The 18,343-nt window shown below is 35.5% G+C and overlaps 1 protein-coding gene across 1 annotated transcript in view; it reads left to right on the forward strand.

Moving 5' to 3' along the window:
* GALNTL6 (polypeptide N-acetylgalactosaminyltransferase like 6) overlaps positions 1-18,343 on the forward strand; it is a 547,745-nt gene that overhangs the window by 242,899 nt on the left and 286,503 nt on the right. The window contains exon 4 of the mRNA XM_067297905.1: positions 17,422-17,588. Coding sequence (XP_067154006.1) covers positions 17,422-17,588 — 167 coding nt within the window. The remainder of the gene's footprint in view (positions 1-17,421; positions 17,589-18,343) is intronic.

Consider the following 18,343-nt stretch of genomic DNA (forward strand, 5'->3'; position numbering starts at 1 on the left):
AGAACAAATGCCATCCTGTGCGTATATGGCATGTGAGAAGGACAAAGGGCCTTGTTGAAGTGAATGCTGATGTCTGGTAGGTTTGGTGAACAAAAATGAATAATGTGGCTAAACAAGATACTAAGATGTAAACAAGAGACCCCTAATTAAGTGACAGAAATAAGGCAGATTATTCTATGAGCTATTGATTCAAAGTTGACATTCTTGTGCATCTTTGGAAGTGTGGTTTCAAATATTGTGGCTCATGAAGTGACAAGATTTTTCTTTTTAATGGTTAATATCTAGTTAAGCAGAAGGGAAGAGGGGGGATATATATATATGTATATTTTTTGCTTCCTCAATCAAAGGAAAGTAATAGATTACTTTAGGTATTTTTCATGGGTATTTGTTACAGATAAATTAGGCTAAGAGCTGGCTGAGTGATTAGTGAATAATCTACTTGATGAACTTGGGCTTTCGTTTCTTAACTGTTCTGTCTACCAATGTCATGCATTTTCTACAAACAAGGTAATTTGAATGCTCAGTAGCTGATCTTGCTGCCAAATATTTGCTGTTCCTGATTTCTTTAGTTTGATGTATGCCATGCATGGTAAAGTCAATTTTTTGAAGCTGATAGCATCCAGTCAGAGGACCATTTTACTAAACCAGCAAAATGTCAATTGCTCAAATTTATCAGATATCTGTGTTTAAAAACAAACAAACGAACAAAAAAAACCCCCACCACTTTAAAAAATGGTCATCAGCAGCACTACATAAGCATTTATCTTCACTGTTTATTTAAGTTTACACTGTTTATTGCCCCCAATACTTCCAGGTTTTATGAGGAAAAAAATCTGATGATAAGTATTATCCCTTTGCTGTTGCATGTTTTTGAAATAAAAATGGGCTCACCTTTATTTAAAAAAAAATATTAGAGAGCTGGTTGAACACATGGGCAAGTTGCTCCATCTGATACTAGAGCTATTGCATAAGTTTAATCTTAGGGCGTGGAAATAAAAAAAATAATTTTACTTTTTGTAAAAAATGCAGTGATAAATGTTATAATGTTGCTTTAATGATCCGATGACTATGAATTGTCTCTGCAGTGTTGAAGTTCCTGTCATGTATGACAGGATTTTCTTCTTGTTTAAAGAGAAGGAACTCATTAACTTTTCTGCCCTGACATGAGATTGCACTTTAAAGAGCATTTATATGTGGCTTTGAAAAAAGTAAGTTTAATCATAACGCTTGTGTGAGCGACTTTGGTAACTAAGTAGTAAGGCCAGGCTGTTAGCTGGCTTCTGAGCTCCAGCCTCAGAATTATCCTTTAGCAATTTCTTTCCTTCTAGCTGAGAAGCTTCGTTTTCCATTCTCTCTCTCTTCCTAATGATGTAAAGCTCCCTGAAAAGCTCTGAGTGTTAGCTCAAAGGCATCCAAGTAGTGTCTGCCCTTGTCAGAAGGCAGTTAACTCAGGTACCATCTCGTTGTTCAGAGGGCTGATGCTGCTGGTATCAAGGGATGCTAAAGAAGCAGTCTCTGTTTGCTTACTTGGCATAGCACAGTTATAAGCTAGCTGGTGTAACTTATTTTTAACTTGCTTGCTCCTGTACTTAATCTGACTGTTATCTCACAAACCACAAAGCCAGCTTGTCCATTTCCAGGGCTTCAGACAAGTGTTGGTTCAGGTTTCCCTACAGAGAGCTGCGTTGCTTCATACCCATGTTTACTAGTATTACCTTAACTTCATCTGTGTGCAGAGCAAGTGATTAAACTCAAATTGTTCTATTAGCAAAGTAGTGAGAAAGCTGGAGGTTATTACTCTGACTGCTCCTCAAAGAGTTTTCTGCAGTTACTGAATAATGTAGTGAAGGTGGGGTGTCATGTGTTCCAAAATACTATAGGCAATGTCCCCATTTCCAAGCCTCACCAGGTTGTTCTCTGAAATTGTTTCAGGGCATCTCATTCAAAGTGCAGCTCCTCAAAAACAGGATCAGGAATATTCCATACTCAAAGGAAAACTTGTGGCCTTCTGTCTCTGTCATGCCCTCTCTCAGTTCTTTCTTTGCAAGGTCTTTATTAATAGTAACAAATAACATGGAATAGTTTCTAGTTGCTTTTTTCTCATTTTGTGTCAACAACAGCTAAAATGTGGCCGAAAATTGATTTCCTCTGGCGAAGAAACAGACTGCAGTGTTCTAATAGGCCAGTGAGGAGGGTCCATGCCTGTTGTTACTGTGATAGTTTTGGTTTTGTATACTGAAAAGAATTTGGTAAAACAGCTGAGACTATTTATAAAGTGGACAAAAATAGTTTTTGTGGCTTTAAATGCATTGCGTATTACCTAGATTGCAGTAATGCTTCCTACACTGCTGAGAAAATAGCAAGCTGCAATAAATGTAACTGCAAAATCTAAATGAAATGAGGAAAGGAATATTTAAGGATATTTATCCTTCAGCCAATTTTGTGCATACGGGGCCAGCCAAGCAATTAGAATCTGTCAGTGGTTAAAGCCAGAACTTTTAACTCTCAAATACAATATTGCAATCAGAAAGCACTGATGTGACTTCACTAAGATGGATGAGAAATATGGTACGTCCTCGGGATCTGGACCCTTGCACTTCATAGGTGAATGTGATGTTGCATGCTGTTAATTTGATGTGAGTAAAAGAAAATTGAATAGCTTTATGAAAAACATTGTTATTTTTAATACCCATTCTTGCTTCCTTTCCAAGCATTTTTTCATACCACAGTATTAGTGCAATCAGACACATATCTAAGGTGAATTTGCATGAAACTGCACACTTCTAAGCATTTGAAATTTCAGGACTAATACTAACAACACAGTGAATGCCAACAGTATGCTCTTTCTGGTAACAGAAATAGCTTTTATGTGTCATGTAATAAGGACAGCTAGTGGACAGCAAGGCTATAATGAAAAAGCAACACCTTTCTATTTTGGCTGGTTAGATTATGAATAACCTTATCAAGCACTAATTTTCCAAAGGCTGCACTGGCCACAGGACATAATAGTGGGCATGTGAACGTATTGGTAGCTGGCAGCTGTGTTCCAAAGGGTCTCACTGCAACACTTTTGCACCTTCTGCTCCCTCATCTTCTGGCTATGTTTTGGTGTTGTCCTGTTAGAACGTAAGAAATGTGCTAGTGGGTCTGACCATTTGGCCATTACTTTATCCTGGGGGATGCTGAGGGAGATGTGTGAGCCTGGCACTTCCTCCAGGTTGTTCCCTTGTACTCTTTTAGCATCCACCGTAATTGGATTTTGGATGATACGTCGCTGCCTATATCCATTAGTATCCACATACAGACCTGTTGTGCATCTTCTTGTTTAATTTTGTACTGAAACTCTCCACCCTGTCTGTCCTTGCAGCCTCCTGCATGCAAAGATACTGCCTGCTGTGGAACAACGGCATTTTTTAAAATTTCATCGAACACTAGCTCTTGTATTGATGTGTTTGGTGAACCACAGTTTTTCATTCAGCCTACCACCAACTTTTGGAGGCTTTTTTGTAAACTTCAGTCGTATTCCCTAGGGCAGGAAAAGCTTCCAAGTACCCAGAATATGTAATGTGAGCATGGCAACTGCAAAAGCTACTACTTAACAGTAGTGGACCACAGGTACTGCAGAGAAACTGCATTTGATTCAAACATTTAAAATTAGGAGGAGCAGGAGTAGGGGCGATTGGATTGTGGTTGTTTTCCAAGAGTGCTTTTGACATCCTGTGAATCCAAAGAAGCTTTATTTATGAATCTAACTCATAGAGCAATAGATAATGTCAGAAGGGAGGGGCTGGGGGGGAGGAGTGGGTGTTCAATGGTAGAGCTATATAAAAGACAGCTTATATAAATGGTGGAATTTCATCTTCCTGAACTCTGGGCATTTATGTGATACCAGCTAATTGGTTTAAGCTTTCATTCTGGTGGAATGGAAAATGGAAAAGAAGCTTTTCTAGGGAATGATACATATCATTCAAAGGTGGATGCTTGAAATATATCAGGCAAATTGTCCTTAGAAGTGTGTTCATCTCTCTACTAATTGATCTAAATTCTCTTTTCAGTTGTTTCATGAGGTGAATACTGAGTGGCATGTCAAAGAATGATTTTAATCTGGAAATTTGGTTCCAGGAAGCTTATCCCAGCCAGAAATCTTGCCAGTGACATTGTCCTCCTTAGAGCAAACTCTCAAATAAAAGTAGCAGGGTGGTGAACATATGTGGGTGTACAGTTTGCCAATTAGAATAATTAATTACTCATTTAGAGGTCTCGCTGTCCTTTGCTTATGCAATCTTGTGTCTGAAAGCTATCCAGTTGCATGTAAAAAATAAGTATACAACAATAATTTCATATTTGAGAACTTTTTCCATTTGTGCTTCAATTTCCTCCTAACTGAATTAACAAAGGATAAATCTACAGGCGCAGGACTGATGGGTCTTTAGCCCTACTCTCGGGGCTTGCATGCCTCAGGACTTTTTCCACTTGAAGCAGTAGCAGTGCAATAGGAGCAGACCTGTAGAGTAAGAGAGCTGATGCTATGAACCCAATACTAGATGCATTTCAAGGGTTTAATTAGACTGATACTGTGGACTGAATGCCTGTTAGGTTTGTATGAACACATCTGGTTTAGTTTCCTTCAGAAGGAATCCAGGTCTTTTGCTCTGAAACTGTGGTGAATAGGAACCACTGAGAAACTTGGCATGTTAAGTGGGATCCAGAGCTCACTTCTGAACCAAGGTGTGCGTGCTCTTTAGTGAAAAGCAGTGGGCTCCAAGTTGTTGAGAGGCATTGATGTTACTTGTCTTCCAGCCAAGAGTAGTCCCCAAATAAGTGAGTGCTTTCCTGTTATCTTCTAATATTACATCAGAATAGCTTAATCCACTGGTGTAGGGAAAACTTGTATTTCTTGCAAGAACAGAACAGTGTGTGTTGTGTGTGTGGTGTTTTTTTGTTTTGTTTTTTGGGTTTTTTAACTCTCTGAAAGCATTTCCCTTGTTATTCTATGATTTCTTGTTCTAACTAATGAATTTCACCCTGTAACATTGTATTTAGTTCTGTGCTTCCTGCCTAATCACATGCTGCTCCTGTAATTCTCTGCTCTAATACAGTTGCAAGCAAGGAGGGAATTTTTGGATAAAATCTGTTCCAGGATTTATTTTGTATCTTGAATTCTCTATATACTAGATAAATTGTAGTTTATCACCTGTCATCTTTAATTAGTTTAATAGACTTTTTAGATGATTGTCAGTATCCTATCCTATTCCCACTTAAGTTGAACTTGGATGTAATCTTCTGTTTAGCAGCAGTCTGTTTAGCACAGAGAGGAGATGTTGTTGCAAGATGTGGCTCACTTTGACTTTGAAGGTGTGTTTAAGTGTAATGGATAGCTTTGGAGTGTAATGGGCAAGTGGTAAAGAGATTATTAGGATTTCTGAAACAGAAATTCAACTTCAGTTGAATATCGGGCTTTATCTGCATCCTGAAGTAATGTGTTTAGAAAGCACTTTAAAACAACAAAAAAAGGTTCATTCTCCTTCAGTCAGTCTAGACTCAAAACACAGGCTTTGTGTCGGTTATACTACAGTCTGAATTTTAAGAGAGAATCAGATAAATTTGTTTAATGTTAATGAATTAATTTTGAGTACCTTTATTTTTCTGTAATCCTCTCAAAAAAAAAGTTTGTATTTAAAAATATATATATGTAGAATCGGACTGCTTACTAAAATTTGGTAATTCATAAGTAATAAAGTGCAAGGCTTAAGCTGAAATATAATTCTAGTAATAGATGCCTGCTGATGCAAGCTTGCTGGGACTGAGCGACTTTGGGATTGTATGAAGTTACCATATGCATTAGTTTTTCTAAGCCTATATTTAATATATGAGTAAATTGATAACTTTCTTAAAGCATGCTAAAAAGTGATTTTTATTTATTTTTGTAAGAGCTTTCCATGATCAATGGTGATTTTATACCTTGCTATCATCTTAAAGCTTTGCAAGCCTACGTAATCATGCTTTGTGTGGTAAAACTTGTCTGCCTCTTGATGCTCTTCCCTTCATTAGAGAAACTGTTTTGATTTGAAGTGCTATATTTGACTTCTGTGAAGACATGCAGTGCTTTTGGAGTGACTGTCCACTACAGGCCAAAGTGACACATTAGGCATAAAGCAACAAGTGCCTGATTCAGCTCTATCAGATCTGCTGCAGTCAGTACTGGGAGAAAACCTAGATAAAGAGCACAGGACATTCCCTATTTGGTTTCCTAGGCACGTTGTTGATCGTTAGTGCTTTAACAGCAATAATGTAAACTATTTCTACTGTCCAACTTTATCATTTTTTTTTTCTAAAAAATGATAATAAAGCCTTGGAGTAGATTTAAATGTTCTAGCAGGGACAGTGTTCTGGAACTTACTGGGGTCCATATCCAGTAGTGCATGCTTGTTTCCCAGCTGTGAGCCACTGTGAAAATAAAGATTATTTTCCTCTCCATCAGCTCACATCCAAGCTGATTTTACAAAGATTTGTCAAATGGCAATGGAAATTACACTTTATCGCTGCTTTATCAGCTCCAGCTGACAAAGCTAGATTAGAACAGAAACTGTGTGACCGAAGCTTGTTGCTATAAATTGAATACTTTGACATGCTAAGACAATTACTATGTAAAACTTCCCTAGAAAATGTTTTGTATTGATAGCTTTGTAGCAGGTTCGTCAGTAGCTGGGTGCCAGAAGTTACTGTATTCTCCATGATAAAGGGAAATAAAAGGTCATATTTGAAAAGTAGCTCAAACAAGAAAATGTCCTGACAAAACCAGTGAAAAAGTTGAAAATCTGTTTCTGTTTTGCACTGACTTTCTTTGGCACTTTCTGTAAGAAGAGAAAACTGGAGGAGGTCTACTTTTATGATGCAGTAACTGCTGTAGTAGGCTGCTATATTGCTTGCTAAATGCAGCGAAGGGGTGCCTGCAAGACATTTAACTTCTCCTGTGCTATTATGTATCAGAAAGGGCAGTTTACAAGGTTGCTGATGTGTGTAGAAGGCCCAGAACCTGGTAGCTGGCCAAGACGTTGCCACTGGTATCCCTTCATGTGCATAAAATGTTGTTGTTGTTATAACCACAGGGTCAAACAAATTGCTGCTTTTATGAATTGGCTTTTGCTGCAAAGTGGCTGAAATGGTGCCAGCACTGCTTTCCTTTCTCAGCTTTTTAGAAGCTCATTTTCTTTCAGTTCTCTTCTCTGGAGCTTGTAGGTTCCCTGTTGCTGGATGTTTCTGTTTACAGATAAGCTGTAAAGGTCAGAGCTTTGCAGTTTTTGGGGGTTTTTTGATTTTTTTTTGTTTGTTTGTTTGTTTTCTCCTCTCACCCTACTGAGATGTTTTAGGAATTATTTTTCTAATTATATTCTGCATCAGGGTGTTGAACAGAAACATCACTATACCTTGAAGTAAAAAGACACTATTTGTTTATTTCTGCCCAATGGAAATAGGGCATAAATGGGCCCCCTTTTCTGAGGCAAAATGAAATCATAATAGCCCTAGAGATCTCAGTACTGAATAACAATTAGAATTTTAGGTCCTTTTCAGTATCTCTCTTCTTACAGAGTGATCCTCATTTAAGCTGTATTATATTGGTGTCTGCTGCAAATAGATTTCAGATTTTTCGTAACAGATGCACGTTTTTGTCTTCCTCTGACAGGTTATTTCAGGAATAGTGCAACCTCATGCTATTCTTTTAACCTTCTAAAAGTCTCCCTGAAACATCAAAATTGACTCTGAAAAGCTTAAAAGCTTTTTTTCCCTGTATCTCAAAGGAATAGTTAAATTGCTGTTAAATGTTTTAGAGAGAGTATGACTCTGTATCCTTGTATGAATTAGCCTTGAACTCCTGGAGCCAAATGCTCAGCTACAATAACAAAGTGTAGGAACAGCTTTCCAAATGAATAGTTAGAAGTTCCACATTGTCAGTTGTGTATATTTAACATTTTTCACTATATAAATTATTCACAAATTAATTCTACCTTACCTTTTGTGTAAAGAACTTTGATTTCATAGTAGCTGTTTTCTTGTGACTCTGCGATAGCTGTGTATAATATTGTACAGCTTTCCAAATTCAGTTTCTCAAAGCACTAATAAACTACAGTACTCATGGAGTTACTGAAATGAAGCCCTATTTGAAATGACACATGATTAGTGCACAGTAATGTACCTAATAATGGAAGAGAGAGAGGAAGAAGATATTTTGGCCAGGGATAGCAGAGAGGTAGTTACTGCTTTGAAAACTAATTGAGAAACAACTTATGCCCCTGTATAGAGACCCTCTGTTTTTAAAGTCTCCTTTGGTGGTCTCTAGTGGAACCATTTAGTGATACAGTACTATTTTCTGATAAGAAATATCAGATACCAAATTCTCAAATAGCTTATCATGGAAAGAAAGACAAAATTAATCAAGGATGACAATATTTAAAAGCTTAATTCAAGGAATTGTGGCTTTTGATTTCAGATAGTAATCTTGAAAATGCCATTGCAACTAATTCATCAGCAAATTCATCATTTTGTGTCAATGGAACTATACTGATTTATGCCATATTATTTTTGTTCCATACTTACACATGTGTTTGTGTATATACAATATTTTTCTGAAAAAGTTAAATTGCTAATGGTGTCTCATAATTTTGAGGATCTGGGCAAGGGAAATGCATAATGGCCCCTGCACAGTTCTGTTTTTCTAAACTCCCTTTTTTCTAAACACTAACTTAATACCTTCAGTAAGAAAATACAAGTAGGAATGATTTAACGAGCAGGGTGACTGTTGCTTATCATGGTTTTCTTTTTAAGTATTTCTGCCAAGGCATTTTAGATACCAGTTTCAGACTTAACACAGAACTTATTCTGAGACTAATAAATTTATTAAATAAGTAAAAAGCAGAAATGTATTAGCATTTATGCTAAGAAATAGTCATTCTCTTGATCTTAGCCACTGAACCTATTATTCAACAGATAAGTGGTGGTGTGCTGCACTTAGATATCTAATATGTTTAAATACAAGACAAGACACTTCTAGAATACTACAGATGCTTTTCTAAAGATATTAATGTTAAATAGAAGATGCTCCTGTTGAGTAGGAGCACTAGTCTAGATTCAGATGTCAGGTTCTTCTCACCCTCAGAATTGTGTTCATGCCATGAGTCCTAGGTATGTACACCCCCCTCACACACACACACACACACACACACACACACACACACACAAACCCTAAACCTGTTAATTCAGGGGTCTGATTACTATACTTTTTAAAGAAACTTCCTTGCTTTCCAAGGTCTTAAAATCTCTTTTGATGGCAACCATTTTTTTTAAGTGCAAACAGAAGACTACTTGTTACTCCACTGAACTCAATCTGAAAAAATTCTACAATTTAAAATGTCTAGGGTAGGTGCATAGTTTTAAAAAATAATAAAATAAAAATTCAACTATATATATTTTCTCTTCCTCCCTGCCCCCCCCCCCCCAAAAAAAAAGACCAACAACAAAACCCAGCCTAGAGAACACAATGGACTTTCATTTCTCAGTTTACCTTTATAGGAGTACCAGAATGCCTTAGGATCATACTGCAGAGGCAAATGATACTGGTTTAATGGCTAATATACCAAAAGGAGTAATAGTAACCTAGGTTTTCCCCTTGTTCTGTGTGAGGTGTTTTGCCTGTGCACAAGCTGTTACTGTGCATCCCAGTCTTTTTCTGTCTGTCTGGTGGGCTGGCAGGGGAAATCCTTAAGAGTAACTCAGGTGTTAGTTATAACACATCTTCAGACTTGTTAGGAGTAAAGTGAATACCAGGGCAAGATGCATGCTTTACACAAATACTCCTACTTCAATTATGTAGTAACTAGAAACCACAGCCAAGATGAAAATGATGTTGTTCCTGTCACTGTGGAAGCCAGTAGTAAGATAGAGTCCCTGCCTCCAAGAAGGGAAGTGATGGGAAGAGGTTTTGTGAGATTAACTGAGGAAGATCAACAGTATAGGCAGAACAGTCCCAGTGACTGAATACCACTCTTTAAAAGCTCTTAAAAGAAGAGTCTCCATAGTACACACATACAGTGAGACTGCATGCTTGAAAGAGAGAACATTCCCATGTATTGCTGGATTTCAGTCCTGAGTATGGAATGGGCAAGTCGGTTGAAATCACCACCCTAGCTTTGCAATCTGTAAAGCCAGCAATAATACTGAGTCCGTCCTGTCGAGAGGACTGAAGGTCTGGAGCTAACCAGCTGGAATGTGCCACAGGACATGCAGATGCTGACTCTTCCACTGTAATGTGCTGGTGATGCGACATGGCATACATCTGTAGATATGAGTATGTATGTGAGCAAAGGTGGCTAATAAGGATGGTTCAAAATCCTTTTGGAGAAGGCTGCATCAAACATTAAAAAAAAATTAAGCCTCTAGTTCTAGAAGCTGTTGCTTACCAACCATTGATGAGGAGGTTGCGTTAGTCAGGTAACTGAGTAAGGGAAATCCAGGAAGAGGTAGTCTGAGATTTCTAACTCCAGCAACTTAATTTACAGGCATCTGTATTTCAAGTGCATCTTGATGGTTTCCTGATCAACGCGACTGAATACTACCCCAAAATGATATCGGGGGTTAGCGGAGTGTAACTCATGAAGTGCTGTGGGGGAGGGGAGGTCTGATCAGCAAATAATAATCATAAACTATGAGGACCAACTGAGAATTATCAAAAATAGGTGTGGATTAAACATTAAAATTTCAATAAATTTATTCTATTATGTGAAGAAACAAAAATATTGAGGTAAGGATGAAAGTAAGGAAAAATGTAATGAAAATGGTGGAAAAATAGTCAAAGAACGTACCCTTAACATCCTTGAATATTTATCCTTCCTTTATGAGTAAGGGCAGTGATGCTGAGTATATGTGCATAGCTGAGACTGATTACTGAGAACATTTTCACAGAAATTATTGCAATCAAAGATGAAGCAAAAATCAGTTTGGTGTACTAATTTCAGGCAGATTGATTTAGTTCTCTGCCCTGAATCTCATAGGTAAAATTACCAAATTTCATGGGAGCTTTTTCTTCCAAGACTTTGTGTGTGTTTATACTAAAATACTTTTCATTCAAATGAGTCATTTTGCAACACATGCAGAACTGAGTTATCAAACTCAAATGACCTGTCTTCATCATCATTACCATTCAAATCAATCTTGTCATGACAAATTTCTCCAGATAAAAATAAGACTAGGGCACAAACTGATCCTGATGAAGACAAACTAAAAGTAGCAAATAATACCTTCCTATTAACATTATTTTGAAATACCTAGCAGTTGAGCAGTTTCACGGTTTTGTTTGTGTGTGTTTGTTTTTCCAATTCCCCGCTGATTTTGTCATTTTAATTCCTTAATCGGAGTACGGTATGATACTAAAGCTCTACAATGATACAATTGCATTTATCAGTTGCACTGTGTATTCTTCATGAAAAGGATAGCTATAAAGTAATGTTGATTGACATCAATTATGTTACCATCTTTTCTATATTCATTTAAATTCTGGAGAAAACTTTTTTATTTGACTGAGACTGAAGTCTGGTTGAACAGCTTATTTATCTATTTTTAAACCTACTAACCTTTCTTGAATCTTATGATTTATTTCCAGTCCTTCATGGATTTCCTAGTATTCCAAGATTTAATAAAAGGCAACAAGTTGGTTCTTTCAACACTCTCTTTTAGATGTAATGGAAGTTCTTAATATCCTTGTGGTTAATTAGGGAATATAAGACATTTTTGTTAACTTTCATCATCTTATAAATTAAATCTGGCTTACTCCCAAAACAATGTTATTAAACATTTTTATACTTTCTAAATATATTTTCAAACATATTTTAGTTATCAAAATGTCGTATAAAAATACCAGAGTAAAAAAGATCATTTGACTAAAATATTAAACTGCATGTAGTAAATTATCTTAAAGTAGTCTTTTTGGATATCATATTATTAAGGTTAGAGATATAGTAAACAAAAATGATAAAATTAATACTGGCTTTGAAAGCATGCTGCTATTTTGTATACACATATTAAAATCATTTTTCAATAACCCAATCAAATACTATTTATCTTAGTTCTTAATTTCAAAACGTTTCACAGTGAAACAAAGTAAATGCTTTAGGAAATTTGGACAGAGAGGCTATTATGGAAGTTGTTTCAGAAGTTGGTTGCTACTTCTATTGATGTTAAGAAGATTAGAATCTGCATGAAAATAAAGAAGGCTTCAAGATTTACCTTCTCTCAAATACTGAATTAATAACTTGAATAATGAATGACTGAGAGACTTTAACTCTGTTACCACTGAATTCTGTATCTACTATAATTAAAATATACCACAGTATGAATTTTTTCTTATTATTAATGAGGAATGGTTTTGTGACTGGTATTGATATTTTTTTTCTTTCTTTTTTCTTTTCCCCCAGTTTGAACTTTGAAAATCTAGACAATGTTTCAGAAACACTGATTGGTAACATCTTCATGCCACTTTTAATGACATTCATATAACTTTAAGGACACTATCTCATTGTTAGCAAGGTCAGGCTTCCTTTTTCTCCCCCCCTAACCCCCCAACCTAGTATGATTTGAATATTGTGGTCCTATCGTAATATATAGCATTTATTTTTTAATGGCTAGAAATTTTTAACTTCATTGGAATTTTTTTCAAGTTTAGATTAATATGATCAACAGGTTTGAAGTGTTGCAAAAAGAACTAAAGGTGTGACACTGCCTTGAATCCACTCACATTTCTCAAGATCTTATTTCTATGTAGAGTTTCAACAAAAACAAGCCAAAATATCACCTGGCTTCCATGTGGCAATGTTTCACATACCTTGTGTTATAAACTGAATTTGTACACGTGCATTCAGTTTATAACATGATTCCAGCTTCTATTCTGTAGCCTGTGTAAATCAAGGGTTCTGCAACATACAGCAGACTTTCAGGCACAACTAGGATGCCAAGTTTTATTCTTCAGTAGGTCCAGGTGGAGGATTCTGTTTTTCACTACTCTGCTGAAATTCTACTAACTACTGCTCTAGTAGCAACTACTCTCTCTGGTAGCCCTACCTTGATGTGACATCCCTATTCAGAAAATGTTTTAACAATATACTTGACTTAAATGGATTTCAAACAATCCTATTAGTGTTATCTTAAAAGAAGCCCAGTATACTGACATAAAATCAGAACAGTAGTATTTGTACCACTTGTGTTGGGATTTCAACAAGTAAGCAAGTTCAGCTATTGTGTTTGCTCTTAAGTTTTGATTGTCCTTTTTTATTTATTTTTCTTTCTGTCTGTGTGTCTTTCTCTTTCTCTTTCCTTTTCCCCAATTGTGTGTTTGGAGGCTACAATTTATATGTAACAATCTATAATATAAATTATATATGTAATATAAATAAATATAATATATATTATTTAATATATAATATAAATAAATGGCTATAACCTGCTATTATGTAGTATCTTGAAACACTGTATTTCTTATTTTGATATGTTACTTCTTGTATGTATATTTACAAGATTTCCATGGATAATTCTTATGTTGTCTACAGAGAATTTCTGAAATACTGCTAAGAGCGATAGTCTGTTTGAGTAGCATGTACTGTCTGCACAGGGCCCACATTAATTAAAGTGTGTAAATAAGTTGCAGTGTGCTCAGGTTGAGGCTGGCAGGTTGTCACATCAGAGTTTGGATGTGCAAGTGCTATCATTTTCTAAAAGAATATGAAAGTTTGACAAAAACTTTTGCATTGAAATTGTGAGGCTTTAGAAAATCAGAAGTAGTGTTTGAAATATCTCTGTGGAAATTCAGTTAACTTTCATATAGCACATATACCATAAGTTGACAACTTTTGACTAATAAATCACAGAATCACAGAATGGTTGAGGTTGGAAGGGACCTCTGGAGATCATCTAGTCCAACCCCCCTGCTCAAGCAGGGTCACCTAGAGCACCTTGCACAGGATCGCGTCCAGGCAGCTTTTGAATATCTCCAGAGAAGGAGACTCCACAACCTCTCTGGGCAACCTGTTCCAGTGCTCTGTCACCCTCACAGTGAAAAAGTATTTCCTCATCTTAGTGCTTGTTAAAACACTATTAAAATGGGATGGTAAGAGATGAAAGCTATCTTCTACAGGGTAGTTAAGCTATGCTTAACTTTAAGGAAGTAAACACTCCTGCTGATTTTTGTGGAGCAGACATGTTTAAATCAGAGTCTGTAGTTCACTTGATGAATGCTGAAAACACCCTAATCATGACAATATTGTTTTGGTGGGAGGAAAACATATGCATTTGAAAGCATGACATTATGTTGGCTGAAAAAAAAAACAGTTACTTACTAAGAGGTATGTTAGAATTTTTGGAACTACTCTAAATAATAAAGCAATGTGAGTTTGTTATGATCAAACTTTATGACAGCGTCTCCAAATGCAGCCTGCAGAATTCTTGGTAATGAACTAGCGTTGAAATAAAATTTCTAAAAATCTTTGTTGAGGAAAAAAATTGGTACAGTTGAAAGTAAATTTGTATTTCTAGTAGCTTATCTGATAATTTTGCTAATGCTTCTTGGTTTTAAACATAGTTCCCATGAGTAAGATGCTGATACAATGCAGTAATAGCAAAGCTAAATCTGGTATTTCAAGACCTGTGGATTTAAGTCAATGTTTTTGTTGCATGTAAAAGCTGTTATCTTTTCTGGTGTTTCTGACATGCAAATCATGTATCTACCTAGACTGCTTGTTCCATGTCGTTGGCACTGTTAATAAATTGTAATACAAGCTGATGAAGTCTGAGCTGCAGAATTCACTCTGACCTAGTGATAATACTTTGTAGGCAGAAAGACCTGATTTTGGTTTCAAAAACTAGCAATGACTGAAAGGAAGCAACGGGAGCGCTTGTAAGTTGTCTTCTCGTAGGCGGGGTGTTCAACATAGACCTTCAACACAGGTCTTGTGAAAATATTTTGAAGGAGTTTTATCTACTGGGCACATCTTTAAAGGTTTATTAAAAGAAATATAAACAGATTTGGAAAAAATATAAAAAGAAAACATTATTTTATTTCTGCTCATTGCTGTGTTTAGTAGGAGCAGTATTTTGAAAAAGAAACAACACTGTTTGGGGTTTTGTGTGTTGTGTTTTCTCTTACCCTGTAAAAGATGTACTTCCACATATGTGTATTTACTTTTTAAATGGCATGAAGAACTTGATAGTTTTAAATCATATTGATGGGAGTTAAATGCTGAAGAAAATCTTGCTTTTGGGAATAGCATAAGAATTACATGTCTGCATAGCAGTTGCATTTGTTCTAGTCCAGGGTGCATCATTGTAAGCAAACAGTTGACAACAGTAGATGGTACTGGATTTTCTTAATTTGCCAGCTGAAACAGCTACCTGTTAATATTGGCCTTCTTTTGTTGTACTTCTTCCTATAGACAAGCGAAAGTGAAAATTTTCACTTAATTCTCTTGCTACGTAAGTGACACAGTGGATTTTTCCTCCTAGAATGTTAGAATGTGTAGTTATGTGGTGTGGGGATTTTTTGTTTTGTTTGTTGGTTTGTTTGTTTTTAGCTTGGTAAAGATCAGTATTTTCTTCAGACTTTCATATGCTTGCAAACTAACTGTCTTTTTTTTGGTGTATATGTATTTTTTACCTGGAAATTGCTTGATTAAAAAGTTTCATAAAGTAGAATTTATGCAAATGGCTTGTAACTAAATTATTTGTTGCCCTGTTTTAGGAACAAATGACTAAATTACAAATTTAAATCTTATTTTTAGGAAAGTATTCAAAAGCTTGGGTGTATGTGGTGTTGTGTGTGGGTTTTTTTGTTGTTTTTGGGGTGGGTTTGTTTGGTTTTTGTTTTGTTTTTTTACTAGCAACTGTGTAACAGTTAATATTTTCCTAACACTCAAATGTAGTAGCTAGCATAAGTTTCTTATTTCTTTAGAACATTACATCAGTGTGATAGCTATGCATAAACTGGTAAATATTGATTTCTAAATGGTATTTATAATGTGGAAATGCAAACTAAGCTGCAAATATGTGTAAATCAACATTATAACCTACAGGAGTATTTGATATGCGTAGTTATTCTTTCTGTAAGTAAGCACTGACGCTTTGGAAAAGATGTGAGCAGCAAACACCTGCAGGTTTTTTATGCTTAGAAACTGCATGTCTCGCTCTCTCTTTGAAGACTAAAAAAAAAAAAAACAAAAAAACTTTGTCTCAAAGCAGTCATGGCATTCTGCTTGCATGTATACCTTTTTCAGGGTGCAAATTTCTCTTGGGGAAAGAATTTATTTATATATATATATATAAAAAAATATAAAATATATTTTATATATAAAAATATTATATATATTATATAAAATATATTTTATATAACTTACATATACTATATATATAATTTATATATATATATATTTTAAATATATATATATAAAATGACTTTGTCCACAGAGCTGAAAATGCCATGTTAACAACAGAGAAAACTGTCCCTTTTCTCTTTCGGTCAAAAAGTGGAAAAGATCAGATCCTACTGGTTTCAATAAACATTTATTCATGAAGTGTTCTCAGCTATTAGGAGAGACTGAATTGCAAGACCATTATTTATTTTTAAAGGATATATTTATTGCACAGATATATAAATAAGTCACTATTAAAAATAGTGAGTTTTAGCACTCACATTACATAGATGCTCTTTAATTAAGGTGCTGAAGTGCTCTGCTTTCATTTAGGAAATAAAATGTTGTTTACATTTTCTTGCTTGTCTGCATCTTCAGTCATATGTTGTAGTATCTCTACATTTAATAGCAGCAATTATTTTTGGTGTTTATATGTAAAGTTGGGGTTGTACTTGTGAGTGTTATTTGTGTATTATGAATATATGTCAGCTAGGATAATAATACTCAGTTGTTTTCTAGAGTTTATCTCTTGGTATAGTAGACTATTTTACAAGTTTTCTTTGCTTTGGACCAAAAGAAGGATAACTTCAGATTCTCTTTTCTTTCATACGGTATTCCAAAAATGTTCCTAATGAAAGGATTTGTCTTCTAGAAATAATGTTGTAAAAAGTATGTCCACTGTCATTACTCAAGAAGAAAGACTGCACTGAATGAAAGAGTCTAATTCCAGTCAGTTCAATTTTTTGTTTGTTTGTTTAGAGTTATTATATATGGTAAGCAACAGCAAGAATTTTACAGATATTTAAAATGACCTCATTATTGTTGATGGGTTTGTTCCGAGTCACGTGAAAGTGCTGCCTGATTATACTGTTGGATTTGATGCCAGAAAACATGATGGCAGAACGGCCCGATTGACTGGCAGTTTATGCTATCTTGGACTCCTCTGTATTCTTATACATGTGTTTTCTTCTCTCTTCAGCTGTAAGCACAAGGTCTACTTGGAAAAGCTACCAAATACTAGCATAATTATCCCATTTCATAATGAAGGCTGGACTTCACTCTTACGAACAATACACAGTATTATCAACCGCACTCCAGACAGCCTGATAGCAGAAATCATTCTTGTGGATGACTTCAGTGACAGAGGTAAGGCCTAACAGTTTTTGTTTTAACTTGAATTTACAACGTGGTCTCTGCAAATTAAACGCGACATGGTCTCTGCAAATTAAACGGTGGCAAAGGTGAGGAAACCACAGCTGTTGGACTGCTTTCCTTGAGAAGTGCTGCTTAATGGTTAGCTGGACTAAACTCGCATGAGTGAGGGGCTTTTGTGTTGCTTTGCATGCATGTTGAAATTCACAGCAAAGGGAAGAAAAGATGAACAGTTTGTTGGCCTTTACTAATATAGTATTTTGAATATATTCTTTCTGAAATATTGCAACTTCTTAGTTTCAACATCTCTTCCTTAGGCTTCACTTTTCCTCAGAAAACCTATTAACTTTGACCTTTTTGGATGTAACACATTGGATTTTAATACTGGAATTTTTTTGAATTAAGCAGCTTCATATACTGTACAAAATAACCATATGGAGGAAGGAGACTTTTAATTTGTTTAGATATTAGTCTTTTGAATGGAATGTGAAAAAATGCTTCATAATAGTTAGTTTACAGTATCTACATATAGGAAAATTAAGAAAACTGAAATAATTTAATGAACTTTGCTATTGTTTCTTGAATGCAACTCGGAATCCAATGCTCTGAAGTTTCTTAGGTGGAATTTGAGTTTCTTGGGTAAAATTCAGCAATATGGATCTTGGCAGTACTTGATTTCTTTCAAGCTTGTGTTCATCTTTTAGGACTTTTTTTTTCCTTCAGTTGAGGCATCAGTTGTTGTTATGTAT

Source organism: Apteryx mantelli, chromosome 5 (genome assembly GCF_036417845.1).
Source record: "Apteryx mantelli isolate bAptMan1 chromosome 5, bAptMan1.hap1, whole genome shotgun sequence".
NCBI lineage: Eukaryota > Metazoa > Chordata > Aves > Apterygiformes > Apterygidae > Apteryx > Apteryx mantelli.